General features: G+C 35.1%; 1 protein-coding gene across 9 annotated transcripts in view; it reads left to right on the top strand.

The window, feature by feature from the left end:
• Positions 1-12,545, top strand: part of SNX13 (sorting nexin 13) — a 69,903-nt gene that overhangs the window by 34,927 nt on the left and 22,431 nt on the right. For 8 of the 9 annotated variants that reach the window (XM_086742462.1, XM_086742460.1, XM_086742455.1 and 5 more), the window contains 10 exons: positions 2,250-2,371; positions 2,521-2,622; positions 3,295-3,383; positions 3,788-3,871; positions 6,293-6,431; positions 7,149-7,237; positions 7,912-8,011; positions 9,000-9,193; positions 10,620-10,724; positions 12,067-12,199. In XM_086742462.1, coding sequence (XP_086598588.1) covers positions 2,250-2,371; positions 2,521-2,622; positions 3,295-3,383; positions 3,788-3,871; positions 6,293-6,431; positions 7,149-7,237; positions 7,912-8,011; positions 9,000-9,193; positions 10,620-10,724; positions 12,067-12,199 — 1,157 coding nt within the window. The remainder of the gene's footprint in view (positions 1-2,249; positions 2,372-2,520; positions 2,623-3,294; positions 3,384-3,787; positions 3,872-6,292; positions 6,432-7,148; positions 7,238-7,911; positions 8,012-8,999; positions 9,194-10,619; positions 10,725-12,066; positions 12,200-12,545) is intronic. The other variant, XM_086742457.1, reaches the window with a different exon arrangement.

Raw genomic sequence — 12,545 nt, 5'->3', positions numbered from 1 at the left:
AGTCTTTTGCTGATCCCCTGAGGAATGAATGGAGGTGATGTTTGTAGTCATGGTCTTTTGTGAAACAGCCTCTTCAAAATTTAGATTAATGTCTAAAATTACCAAGTAGCTTTTTTCTGCAACTTAGGCATTGAGTTGCATGAATCATCACCTTTTTATATGCAAGTCTGCTTCGTATAAACAGCAGGGCTATTCCCAAGGTAAGTCAACCTGAAAGCCTTTTATTCAAATGTCTTTATCAGCTCAGATAACTTTAAAAAGTGGTATTGCTCTTCAGTATGTTAGAACAATGTGTGTTTTTAAAGGAATAGTAATCTGGGGAACAAAATTATATGTCACATATGTAAATATTTTATAAAAATAGAGTTGGTTCAGATCATATGGATAGTTTCTTAATTGTCCCATGTTTTTTCTGCTGTTGCTTAATCAAATAGAAAGAAGTCAGGGAACATATCTGGAAAATAATTTATCTTCTTTAGTATGACAGATTTCTCAGCCCAGGTACTGCATGCCTTTATATCCATCTACTTCTTTGTCCAGTAATGGTTTCAGGTATTAATCCTGCTGTGCTGATTGTTATGTTTTCTCTTCAGAAAAGGTTGTGGGTCACCTGAATATAATAAACTTCTTATCAGTTTTGAGGTTATGTAAGTCGGTGTGCTTTTCTGGCAAGAAAAAGCTAGGTTTAATGTTAGGAAAAATTCATTATAATACAATCTTATTGATTATGAAATAATGGAAATCTTAGGAAGCAGTGTTGGAAACAGTGAAAACTAGGCTAAATAAACTGTATGTTACAGCAAGCAATCCTGGGCTTATGTGAAATAGACCTGGCTACCCAACTTTAATGTTTTTGCCTGTTTGGCAAAGTTACTTCATTGAACAGGATGAAGCTCTGGGTTTGTGTCAAAGCAGGTCAAGTTATTAAAGATTTAGTTGTTGGGGTTTTTTTTGTTTGTGTGTTTTTTTTTTTTTTTTCCCTAAGGTGCTCTTTAAAAGTAGCCACCACTCCTGTGCAGTTCTTCTGTACAAAATAAAATGGGTTTCTCAGATCTGCAGCAGTCATAGTTATTATTAAGAGAAAATTATCTAGTGTATTTATAATGAGTATAGTTGGATACAGCTATAGCAGTCTTAGGTTCGTACTGTCAGCTCTAATTTCATATACCCTGTGAGCTTCTGGAGAGAATGAATACAGTGGGATTTTTTTTTTCCTTTTTTTTTTTTTTTTTTCCCCTTTCTTTTTCTCTTGAACGTTGCACATTTGGGAGACTGATGTAAGGCTGCCACCTAGTGTTTTTGTATGATTTGTTAGTTGTGCAGATGGTGGATCTGGATTATTGATGGTTTTGGTTGACTGCCCTTTGAGACAGCTCTCCTTATTTCCACATCTAGATTTTGCAGTAGGCTTCCCTCTCTTCCAGAGTTCCTTATCCCTCTCTCTCTGTCTTTGAAGGAAGAAAGAGCAGAAGAGGGAACAAACACAAAAAAAAGGAAGTGTTTTAGAAGGATTCTATTATAACAAAGTAGATATCCGAGAGAATTCAGGTAGTGGACCACTTAGTGTGGAGTAAAAGCGACCACTAATATCTACCTAACCTTTAATACAAAAGTGCCTTTTCAGTTTGACTAGTAAGGCATGGACATCAGAAGAATATCTCTGCATCTTTTCCATACCACTAAGGAAATAGTTTTATGCAAATCTAACATTGACTATTTTCTGATGCTAACCTATGTGCATTGTTGGAGATTCACGCTAATTACCTCTCATATAAGCTGTGGAATCGATTGTTGATAATATAGGTAGCTTGTAGCTTCAAGTGAAACATGTTTTCTCAGTCATACATATACTGCAAATTCATAAGAAAATTGCTTTGTTTAGGTGCCTTCCAAAATGATAGAAGGTATGACTGAAAAAGACCTGTGGAGTATTTTAGTTTTAGGCTGTAGACTGTATCAGGATTTTTCACAGATACTTGACAATGTCATGAGTCAGAACACTGATACTCCAGATACTAATGTTGACCTTAAAGTAGTTCAAACATATATATTAATGTGGTGCGAGAGTGGTATTTTACAATATTTGGTTTGTTTTCAAAGGATAGGCAATTAGGAGACTGATTTATTTCTTTGCTTTCCATGTTTACTATCAGTGTGGTCCTTGGCAAGGAGGAAGGAGAAGTAGAAATTTATTGTTCTTTGTGTTCAGGGTAAAGTAATTCATTTTCATGGATGTCCTTTTCTAATAGGTCAAAAGAAACAGACTGGCAGCCTTATTTCACTACACGACTTGTTGATGACTTCGGCACTCATCTTCGAGTTTTCAGAAAAGCTCAGCAAAGAATAGCAGAGAAAGGTGATCAGATGAAAGGTAATGATTTAAATATTTTTTTGTTTGTTTGTTTTGAGTCTGAGTAGGCAGATATCTTACATGTGTGAAATATAGTTAGCTTTATTTTACAGTTCAAGTTTACTCTAAAGTTTCTAATTTTACAAATTTTACAATTTTCTTTTGTATAGACCAAGCTGAGGAACTTGTAGATACATTCTTTGAGGTTGAAGTTGAAATGGAAAAAGAAGTCTGTCGTGATCTAGTCTGCACTTCTCCCAAAGATGAAGAAGGTCTCTCAATATTATCTTCTGAAGTTATTTTAGTATAACAGACAAAATACTAACAATTGTGTTCATAATATGAAATACACTGAAATCTTAGTGTGTGACTTTCAAAGTGTGATTATCTGTTATGTGTATATTTCCTCTAATTTGTACAACTCTAATTGTAATGAAGGATGTACATATGTAGCTATTCCTCTTTTCTTTGGAAGAATTTTAAGATAGAAATATGTTTTCTGGGGGGCAGGGGATGGCTTTGCAGATTCTTATTGCTTTTTGTTGGATATGCCTTCCCTATCACTACTCCATAGTCTTCATTTAAAAAATCTGTTCATCTTTTTGGGCAAAGGGTGAAGAGAGTGGAAAAAAACCCTGTATATGTTAAGTAAGAAGAATATTTTATAGTTAGTTTTTTGGTTTTTGGAATTTGACTTTCTGTTGTCTTGGTTTTGAGACTCTAGATCTTTCTCAGTTAGGTTTACATCAGAGCTGCTTATATTCAGTCTGAAAGGTGTTACTGTGATGCTTAGACTGTAAGAGTATATATGATTGTACATTTAAATTTAATTTAAGAATTTATCTGTTGGTTTTTATGATATCAGGTAAGACTTGAAGTAACATAATATAAAATTGTAGTGAAGTTGTTTGTTTGGTTTTTTTTTTTTTTTTCCTCCCTCCTAGGATTCCTAAGGGATCTGTGTGAGGTTTTACTGTATATATTGCTACCTCCTGGAGACTTCCAGAACAAGATCATGCGATACTTTGTCAGGGTAAGGACTCTAAAAGCCATCCCAATTCTTTGGTTTAATGCCATAAATATTTTTCAATCTGAACTACTCATAGTTTATTTTGTAAAATTGATCTAATTTAGCATTAGGTTGTTGTAAATGCACTACAATCTTCATAAGTATCTAACAGCAGAGAACAGTTTCTGTGAAGCGTTTTTGAAAGTTTTTTTACCTCTAGCAGTGTTAGAAAAATGTGATAAAATGGATGTTGTTTTTCTTGAGATATTGTCAATGTTAATTGAAAGGAAATGTGCTAGTTAATGCCTATTGAATGTTTTCTGTAATTACACTTTTTTTTATTTAGCCTCTACACAATGATTTTTAAATTGTTGCAGTTACTAGCTTTAAATAAATGTATGAAATGATTATTATATTTTGTTTTGCAGGAAATCCTCTCCCGAGGAATTCTTCTTCCACTAATAAACCAGCTCAGTGATCCTGATTATATTAATCAGTATGTCATATGGATGGTAAGATTTATAATGTTAAAAATGAATGATATTTCCAGAATATTTTAATATAAAGCTTTACTTGTCTTCCCTGTAATCAAGGCAGATAGATATGTGGTAGAAAAATTATGAGTGGATATATTGGCAGAGACAGTGAACTTATGCTTGCTGTATTAAATTTTATACATGTATGCAATTCACACATTCACACTCTGTTATCTGTGCCCTATGTTGTGGTTGTTTGGCAAAAGTTGTCTGACTGAGGATAGGAGTATGACAAAGTGTAAAGTTGAGTCCTCTGACTTGTACTCAGTTGTTCAGGAAGTATGGCAGTAACCTTGGATTTTTTTTTTTTTTCTCCCTTGACTCTTTTTACGATGTGTCCTTAAGCTTTAAGTTTAAGAGGCCTCCAGAATGACAAGTAGTAAGATAGGGGTTTTCTGCTTCTACTAAGGAATCTGAGTGATTGTTTTAGGGATATTTGTGGTAACCCGTAATAATTTAACTGAATGGGAAGAAAAAGGAGTCTTTACTTCGATAGTTCTCTAATGCACCTGTAAAAAAACCCCTCAAAGTAGTAACATATAGTAAAATTAACGTAAGTAGAATATTCTCACTTTAACTCATGTTATTGATTTTTTGCAAAGCAAGTTAGAAACTACTCTTATTGTCCCTTATAGGTCATGCATCAAGCTTATTTTTTTTCCTTTTCCCCAAGTTATTTTATAAATGTATTTTAGTTTTATAGTGTGTGTTCAAGTACTATGCTGAAAACACCCTTGGATTTCAGAGTAAAAGTTCTTACGTGCGAAATGAATTCACGTGTTCGTGTACAATATTTGTTTCACTCCAGCCACCTCCATTTCATGTAAAAGTTTGCATGCTGCTTTTTTACAGGAACCTAGTTTTAATAAGAAAAAGTACTGCTGCTTAGATGGACCAAACTTTTCAATTTTTGTTTCCCCTTTCCTCCTACGCATGTTCTTTATTTGTAACTTGGCCTCATTCTTTATTTACTGAGCACTGCCCCCAGCTGCATCCAAAGATAGAATTCTTAGGTTTTTATAAAGCTTTCTGTTATGATGGTGATGTCCCAAAAATTAATTTTCATAATTGCTTTCTGAGATGAGGAAGTAAATGTGCTGGGGCAAAGGTAAGGAAGAATAAATGCATTCAAAAATTTAATACAAGTCTTTATGAAATGAAGGTCACTGCAGAAATCATGGTCAGAAGAAGAGACGACTGAAATAAATTCTGACTCCTTTTGGAACCTTTGATGTAAAATAAGATTTGAGTGAAAAAATTCAATTTCTGAAAATGAGAAGTTTAATTCCATGTTTCTAGGTACACCACGGTTCAATACTAATTCTCTTGAGTGAAATATAAAGCTTCAGTGTAAAATTAGAAGTTAATGCAAACTTGTCTCTCTTCACTGTGAAGTTCACATTTTTACACAATGTTTGAAGTTCGAGTATTGCTTGTATTATTACTTTTGAAAGCAGTTTTCTAGGAAGATTTTACATTAACTTTGGTCAAAGGTATCTGGTCTTCGTTTTCTTTACTCCCTATACCCGTGTCAATGCCCTTTTGCAGTACAGACCACGTATTACATTTCTGCATCAAAGTTAGCACTTATGAAGGATCTGGCTGAAGGGGCTTTTTTGGCTTCTGGTGGTAAAGACAGCGTTAGATCTCAACCCTCCACACCTGCACGTACATGCTGTAAAGCTCCAACATTCTCCTGATCACTGTGCTGCATTCACAACACACTTTCCAGGGATCTCTGCAGTACAGCAAGCTTCCTTCCCTTGCACAAATTCCTTTGTGTCCCTAGAACAGGACATATCATATGCCAATACTGGGAAAATAGTATGTATTGAAATAGCTTAATAGTATTTACAAGGGTATCTGAATTAACAGTTTCAGAGAGGATACTAATTTAGTCATTTCCTTTTTTTTCCCCCTTCCAAGTAGGTTATGGTTACATTGTAGAATTATTTAATTATTTTTGTAATTCTGTATCTTAAGAAGCCATTACATTGGCAACATGTACACTTGCAGGGGACCTTGGCAAAGCTGAAACCTTGTCACTATTCTCACCAGTTTCTGCCTACTTAGCTAAGGAGATAGGTAATAGCAGAAGAAGGTTGATTGGGTTTTGGACAAGATGTTCTTTAAGTGGGCTGATGCACTTCCTGTCTGTCTGTGTTGTACTTCTTGAAAGCAGAAAGTGATGGTGTGAAATAGATGTTGACTTTGTGCATGCTTCCTCTTTTTTGGTCCATGTAAAATTGTAGTATCTAAAGGAAGATTTAGAAGCATTACGAGTGTTTTCAGGTTACCCTTTTGCAATGCTGTATCAAAATAACTCATTTAGTGAAAAATCACGTCGTGTGCTTTTACCGGTTTTACATTATTCCCACTGTAAATTTTCTGTTTCAGATTCGTGATTCCAACTGTAACTATGAGGCCTTTATGAATATTATTAAATTAAGTGATAATACAGGAGAGTTGGAAGCAGTGAAAGATAAAGCAAGTGAAGAACTGCAATATCTTCGATCTCTAGATACAGCAGGAGATGGTTAGTGCTGTGTTGTTTTACAAAATATGAAATGCATTTGCCATCATGATCTCTGAAGAATATTCCAAAAAGTTAGAAAACAAAAACTGATGCAGCATAGTATAAAATATCTATATCTTATATGTGAAGTTTTAAAACTTGAATTTTCATATCATAGAATGATTTGAATTGGAAGGGACCTTGAAAGGTCATCTAGTCCAACCCCTCTGCAGTGAGCAGTGAGGACACCTTCAACTAGATCGGGTTGCTCAGAGCCTTGTCCAGCCTGACCTTGAATGTCTCCAGGGATAGGGCATCTCCCACCTCTCTGGGCAACCTGTTCCAGTGCTTCACCACCCTGATTGTAAATTTTTTTAAATATGTGGTTTGGTTTTGTGGTGTTTGTGGTTTTTGTTTTGTTTTGTTTTGGTTTTTTTAATAGATTAATTGGTTAGGTAGGTAGATATACTTCCACTGAACTGAAGCTTGCCTCATTGATGATTCTGAATTTCAGTAATATGTTAGGTATTAATGAGTAGTCAGTTAACAGTTAATCTGAAGAAGGAAAGAGAAAATTATTTCTTCTTGTTCACTTCTATCAGTAAGATATTTAAACTGAAGAAACTCTCTCTCTTCAAAGCCGATATACATGGCACTTTTTGTACGATATTTTTAGAGCACTTCAGAACAACTGTTTGCTTATATGCCTTGTTTAATCATCTTTGGTTTTGCTTTCAGATATCAACACTATAAAAAATCAAATAAACAGTTTATTATATGTTATTAAAGTATGTGATTCAAGAATTCAGAGGTTGCAGTCAGGAAAAGTAAGTGTTTTAAATTTTTTTTTTTTTTTTTTAGTTCCGAAAGAGTGAAGCTGCAAATGACTTACTAATACAGTCTAGCTTTTTAATTCTTGCATTTTGAAACACAATTTTAAGTATACAGTTACAGGAATGTATTATACAACTGAAGTTAGTCTTGTATTTGTGGTTTAAGTTCAGAAAGAATTTCTGAAGGTTCACGTGTTTAGAGTTTTTTGTATTCTGGCTTTAGCAGTTTAGATATCAGTACATCTTAAAACTACTGTTCAATACAAGAGTTAAACCAAAATGTTACGTAGATACAAGGCATCTTTGCATTTATACACCTAGATTTAGTTATTTTTTGCTGCTACAGGGCGTACCTTGTGTACTTCAAGCTTAATCTTTGGCAAAGATCTCTCTTGTTGATAAAGGTACCACTTGCTGGTTATTTTGTGATGCCTTGTAAACTCCATCTATTGCCTTTTGTCAGACCTGTTTACCTCTTTAGATATGAAAAAGCATTATGATCTAGATCTTCACTTACTAGTGATTTGTGAAAATAACTATTCAGAGGCTGCTTTATTATGAGTAGTGTAAATTGTTTTTTTATTAGGTCCACTTTGTGGTAAGTAAAAGTTTTAAAAGCTGCTTTAAAAAAAATAAAACCTATGAACATACTGAACTGTGTCTTACAGGAAATAGATACTGTGAAACTGGCAGCAAACTTTGGAAAACTTTGCACAGTCCCTCTGGACCATATTCTGGTAGACAATGTTGCACTACAATTTTTTATGGGTAAGTGTTAATTCATATGATAATTTTTATTTGTAAAGTGTATGCTAACTCACAGGACTTACATGCTTGAAATCGCTAAATATAGATGTCTGCTCAGAGCTAGATGTGTATAAGCACCTTGTCCAAGGGAACCAAAACATTTTTTTGCAAGTCAGTCTGTAGTTAACTGTTCAGAACACCATACTCATTACTTCCAAAAGCTTGTATCAAGCTTGTTTGAATACTGATCTCTCTGTAAGACTGTTTTTGCAGTGTTTCTTGGTCACTTCACGAGTTCGGTCTGTTTAGAAAAGAATGATTGCAAGAATTGCTTAGAGGTTTTTAATTGGAATGACTGAAAGTTATCACAATGGTTATTCTTACTTTTGCTGGTTTCACTGAAGCTAATGGATCTAATTGCTACAGATGTTAGATCGAAGTTTGGAGGATTACAGTGCTACTGAAGGTTGTGTATTTGGGAAGCTAAAATACAGCAGTAACTTGTGTACTGTTTTAATTTTATCATATCAAGAAATTGATAGATGGATTAAAGTTGTATAATTAATTTTTAATACTTTCTAGTGTTTGATTCTCTTCTGTGAATTAATTGGGCTAATGATGGTCAATACTAAGTGTATTGGTCAGCTTTATTGATGGTGATAGTCCTTTTAATGCAGTAGATGCATGTGGTTTGTTAGAATTCCGTTTTGAACTGCCTCTCCACTTGTATCTGGCTGTGCAAGCCTGTTACGTCCACACTGAAGTAATGGATTCACTTTTTACATGTGCATTTTAGGATTCAGTACTTAGTTCCCAGACTTTGCTCCTGGTTTTGTTTACTGATTATCACCAATATATATATAGTTCTTTTTATTTTTTGAATCTAGATGACAAGTATTCCAGATGCACAACAAGATCCTGGAGTTCCATATGGAGTTAACATCATAGAGAATTCTTATTCTGAGATGCACAACAATAACTATGGTTGTGTGGTGGCTCTTTTCTGTAGATTACATGCAGCAGACCGGTGGCCAAGCACATCTATTTTTCTGGATGACAGTGGAAGGATACAGGGTTACAGCGCAGCAACAGCTGGAGGTACTTCAAAGCCGGCAGAAAGATGGAAAACATCAGACTAATCAAACTAAGGGTCTATTAAGAGCAGCTGCATTTGGAGTTTATGAGCAATATTTATCAGAAAAGGTGAGAACAACTTATTTCTGCATCATTTGGAATTTATTCTTTTTAGAGATGCTTCTTTGGTAGTTGTAGCTACATTAATATGAAATGAATCGTTGATATTCAAGCTATTGCGTGTATATATTCTCTCTCCTTATGTCAAGCAATAAGAAAATGAAAATGTCTCCCTCCCCCCACTCCTCCGTTTAAAAAGGCTCCTGTCAAATGTGCTGAATGTCTTCTTCAGAAGCTGAGTTTCTAGAATAGAGAGAAACTATAGAAAATGTGAAGACAGAATAAGAAATTGTGTCCCTTTGTGTGCTGTCCTCTGCCCTTTCCCTTCCTTTTACCCTGCCCTCTGCATCCTGCCACACCTCCCCAAGAAATGTTTTCAGAAAGATGCAACTCAATATTTGTACAAACTTAGATTAGGATTGGGTTTTCAAATGCCCCTCTCTGCAATTGTCTGTATAAATCACCGTTGGGTGTCTTTCAATAGGCTAAGCTTGAATGCTTCCAGTAATCTTGTAATAACGGAGTCCTCTGTGAAAGGAAACACTTGTCAACTTGTATTAAAGCATCTTTGTTCTGAATTTGTGTTTGCATAAAAATCACCTCTCAACTCACTCAAAAGCTTCCCTTAACAAATTATTTTTCAAATCTCTTGTAGTGCTTCTCTTTCTGCATCATTTCTTTAACTTTGTTTTTTCCCCTCAGTAGTCTGTTGACATGGTGATCTCTGGGTTTTTCACCTGAGTGCATGCTCACCAGTTTGAAGTCAGAAGCCACCTAACACCACAGCTGTTCCAAAGCTGATAAACTCGGCCTCTCAGCCGTGTTTAGTAGATGAAGTGAGCTATGCTGGGTCTGATTCAGTGCTGACTCCTTGTCTCTGTTACAGAAAATGGGAGAAGTGTGTGAACATGGGCCCATCTAAAAGAATCCCATCTGGGAATCTGATGGCAGTTAGTGTGCTGGTAGCTTTACTGTAACGGCTACGGTTAATCTCGTCAGAAGTTAGCAGAGTTGACAAACTGTTAGCATTTCCTTAGATGCTTCAGGATGTCATCCATTTACTTTCTCAGTAGCTTGTTGTTAATTTCTGAATCTAGATCTTTTTATTCATAAATGAATAAAATCTGGTTTTAAGTCCAAGTAAATCTAGTTTAGCTATTGCTTCAAAATAATGCGCATAAGTTGGGTTTTTTTTGAGGTGATTCTTTGTATTTAATCCTGAAACTTCAGAATTTTAATACAAACTCTGAACTTAATTTTGGGGGGACGAGGGAGTCTGACTCCTGTGTTCTAGACAGTTCTAGAGCTAGAAATACTCATGAGGAAGAAATTCAGTCTGCTTAGAGAATTGCAGAATTGTATTGGATTTTATTTCTGGAAATAGAAGCATTTTTTATTTTTATGCTGTAAAAGTTAATTTACATCTGTATGACAGGCATCTCCAAGAGTTAATATTGATGACAACTTAGTAGCAAAACTGGCAGAAACACTGAACCATGAGGATCCAACACCTGAAATCTTTGATGACATTCAGAGAAAGGTATACTCTTTTCATCCTGTATTTTGTAAAAACTGTTAAGACTGTAGGGTATTAAATGTCACTACAACCATTGAAAAAGGAAGAAGGAACTAAAGTATTGGAAACCTAAAACCCGTTTTACCATTTTCCTAAATCGTACACGAAATTGCCAGCTTCTGCTTCGGCATACTTTAGGCCCATGGTTTTCAAAGCAGTAGAGAAAGAAAGAGTACGTGTCCTGTATGAAATGAATTATGAAGCACAGTTTAGAATTATGGGATTATTATTTGTGTTTATGCACCAATTTAAGAAGATGTACCTGTGTAGAATAACTAAGTGGTAAAACTTGGTCCGATTTTAGCTCTCTTTTTCAAGAGTGGATGTAAGCATGTTACCATATTAAATTCTATGTCACTTGATTTGTTCTATTTCTGCAAGCCAGCACAGTGTAGCACTCAGAAGCAGCAAGTATTGAAGATAAAAGTCTTTTTACTACCTTGTCCTGGTTCTGGCCAGGATAGAGTTAATATTTACCTGAGCTGGGTGGAGAACTGAAGCTGGTAGCCCCTATGGCTGGGATAGTTAACTAATTAGCTAACAGCTGGGGTTAATTTACCCAAATTAGCCAAAGGGCTATTCCATCCCATCTGACATCATGCTCAGTATATAAGTGAGGAGGGTGCTGAAGGGAGGCCCTCCTAGTTGGAAGAGACTGGATGTGGAGATCTGTTGTGAGCTATTATACTGTATTTGTGTTCCATCACTCTATTGTTTTCTTCTGTCATTACTGTTAAATTTACTTTGTGTTCAATCTCAACCCGTGTGTTTGGTTTTTTTTTTTCCTGGTTTTCTTTTGTTTGTCAAATCTCCTCCTATTCTCTCGGAGAGTGGGAGGGGAGTGAGAGAGAGACTGCGTAGTCTGGTCCCCGTTGGGGCTGAACTACGACATACCTGCAAACACAGACTTTATCACTCAAGTCTGATACATATATGTATACATATAAATGTTTTTAAAAAGTGAATGATTAATATTCTGGCAGTAAATTTATATACCCAGTCTGAGAGGTTTTCATTTTACGTCATTAACTTAATGTTCTCATTCATGCTAAAAATTAGTGATACGAGCTGTAAAGCTTAGAATCACTCTGTTGTATTTGAGGCCCACATTGAACACTAATGGAAAACACCTTGTGAAATCTGTATTGCTCAAAGTAGCTTACAGGGGCATTGTGTGTGATTTCTACTGAAGAGAATTAATTTCTGATCTGTTACAAAAGGAACTGATTTCCTCAGACCTGTGTGAAATTTTTTTCTGTTCTTATGAAACAGAAATATCTAAGGTTTCTATTTTTATTTCAATAAGGTATATGAATTGATGCTGCGAGATGAAAGATTCTACCCTTCGTTCAAACAGAATGTGTTGTATGTGCGTATGTTAGCTGAGCTGGATATGCTGAAGGATCCTAGTTTCAGAGGATCAGATGATGGTGAGGGAGGTGAGCTCTATATCTGTAAGGGGGCTTTCATGGGACTGTTCTTTTGTCTACTTTAAGATGAAAATAAAATATCCACACTGTTTTCGAAAAATCAAAAAGTTCCTGTGGTATCTCTAATTTTTAAATTAGTGTTTTCTCCATGTGCTTTTTTGTAAGTTGTTTTGGGAGTTACATAGCTGTGGGTTTTTATTAGTCTAGTGTAAATTTTTTGTCAACCCTTGGTAACAAGTGTGTTTCTAAAATAAGTATGTGACTCTTTAATTCTCATTGTTATTAAAAAAATTGAGGTTCTTCAACATGTTGAGTTGTTTCAATGCATAACTATATTTTTCATCTGGAAATAAAA

Source organism: Chlamydotis macqueenii, chromosome 2 (genome assembly GCF_036417535.1).
Source record: "Chlamydotis macqueenii isolate bChlMac1 chromosome 2, bChlMac1.mat, whole genome shotgun sequence".
NCBI classification, from domain to species: Eukaryota; Metazoa; Chordata; class Aves; order Otidiformes; family Otididae; genus Chlamydotis; species Chlamydotis macqueenii.
The sequence above is the reverse complement of the archived record's forward strand: the minus strand, read 5'-3'. Positions and strand labels throughout refer to the sequence as shown.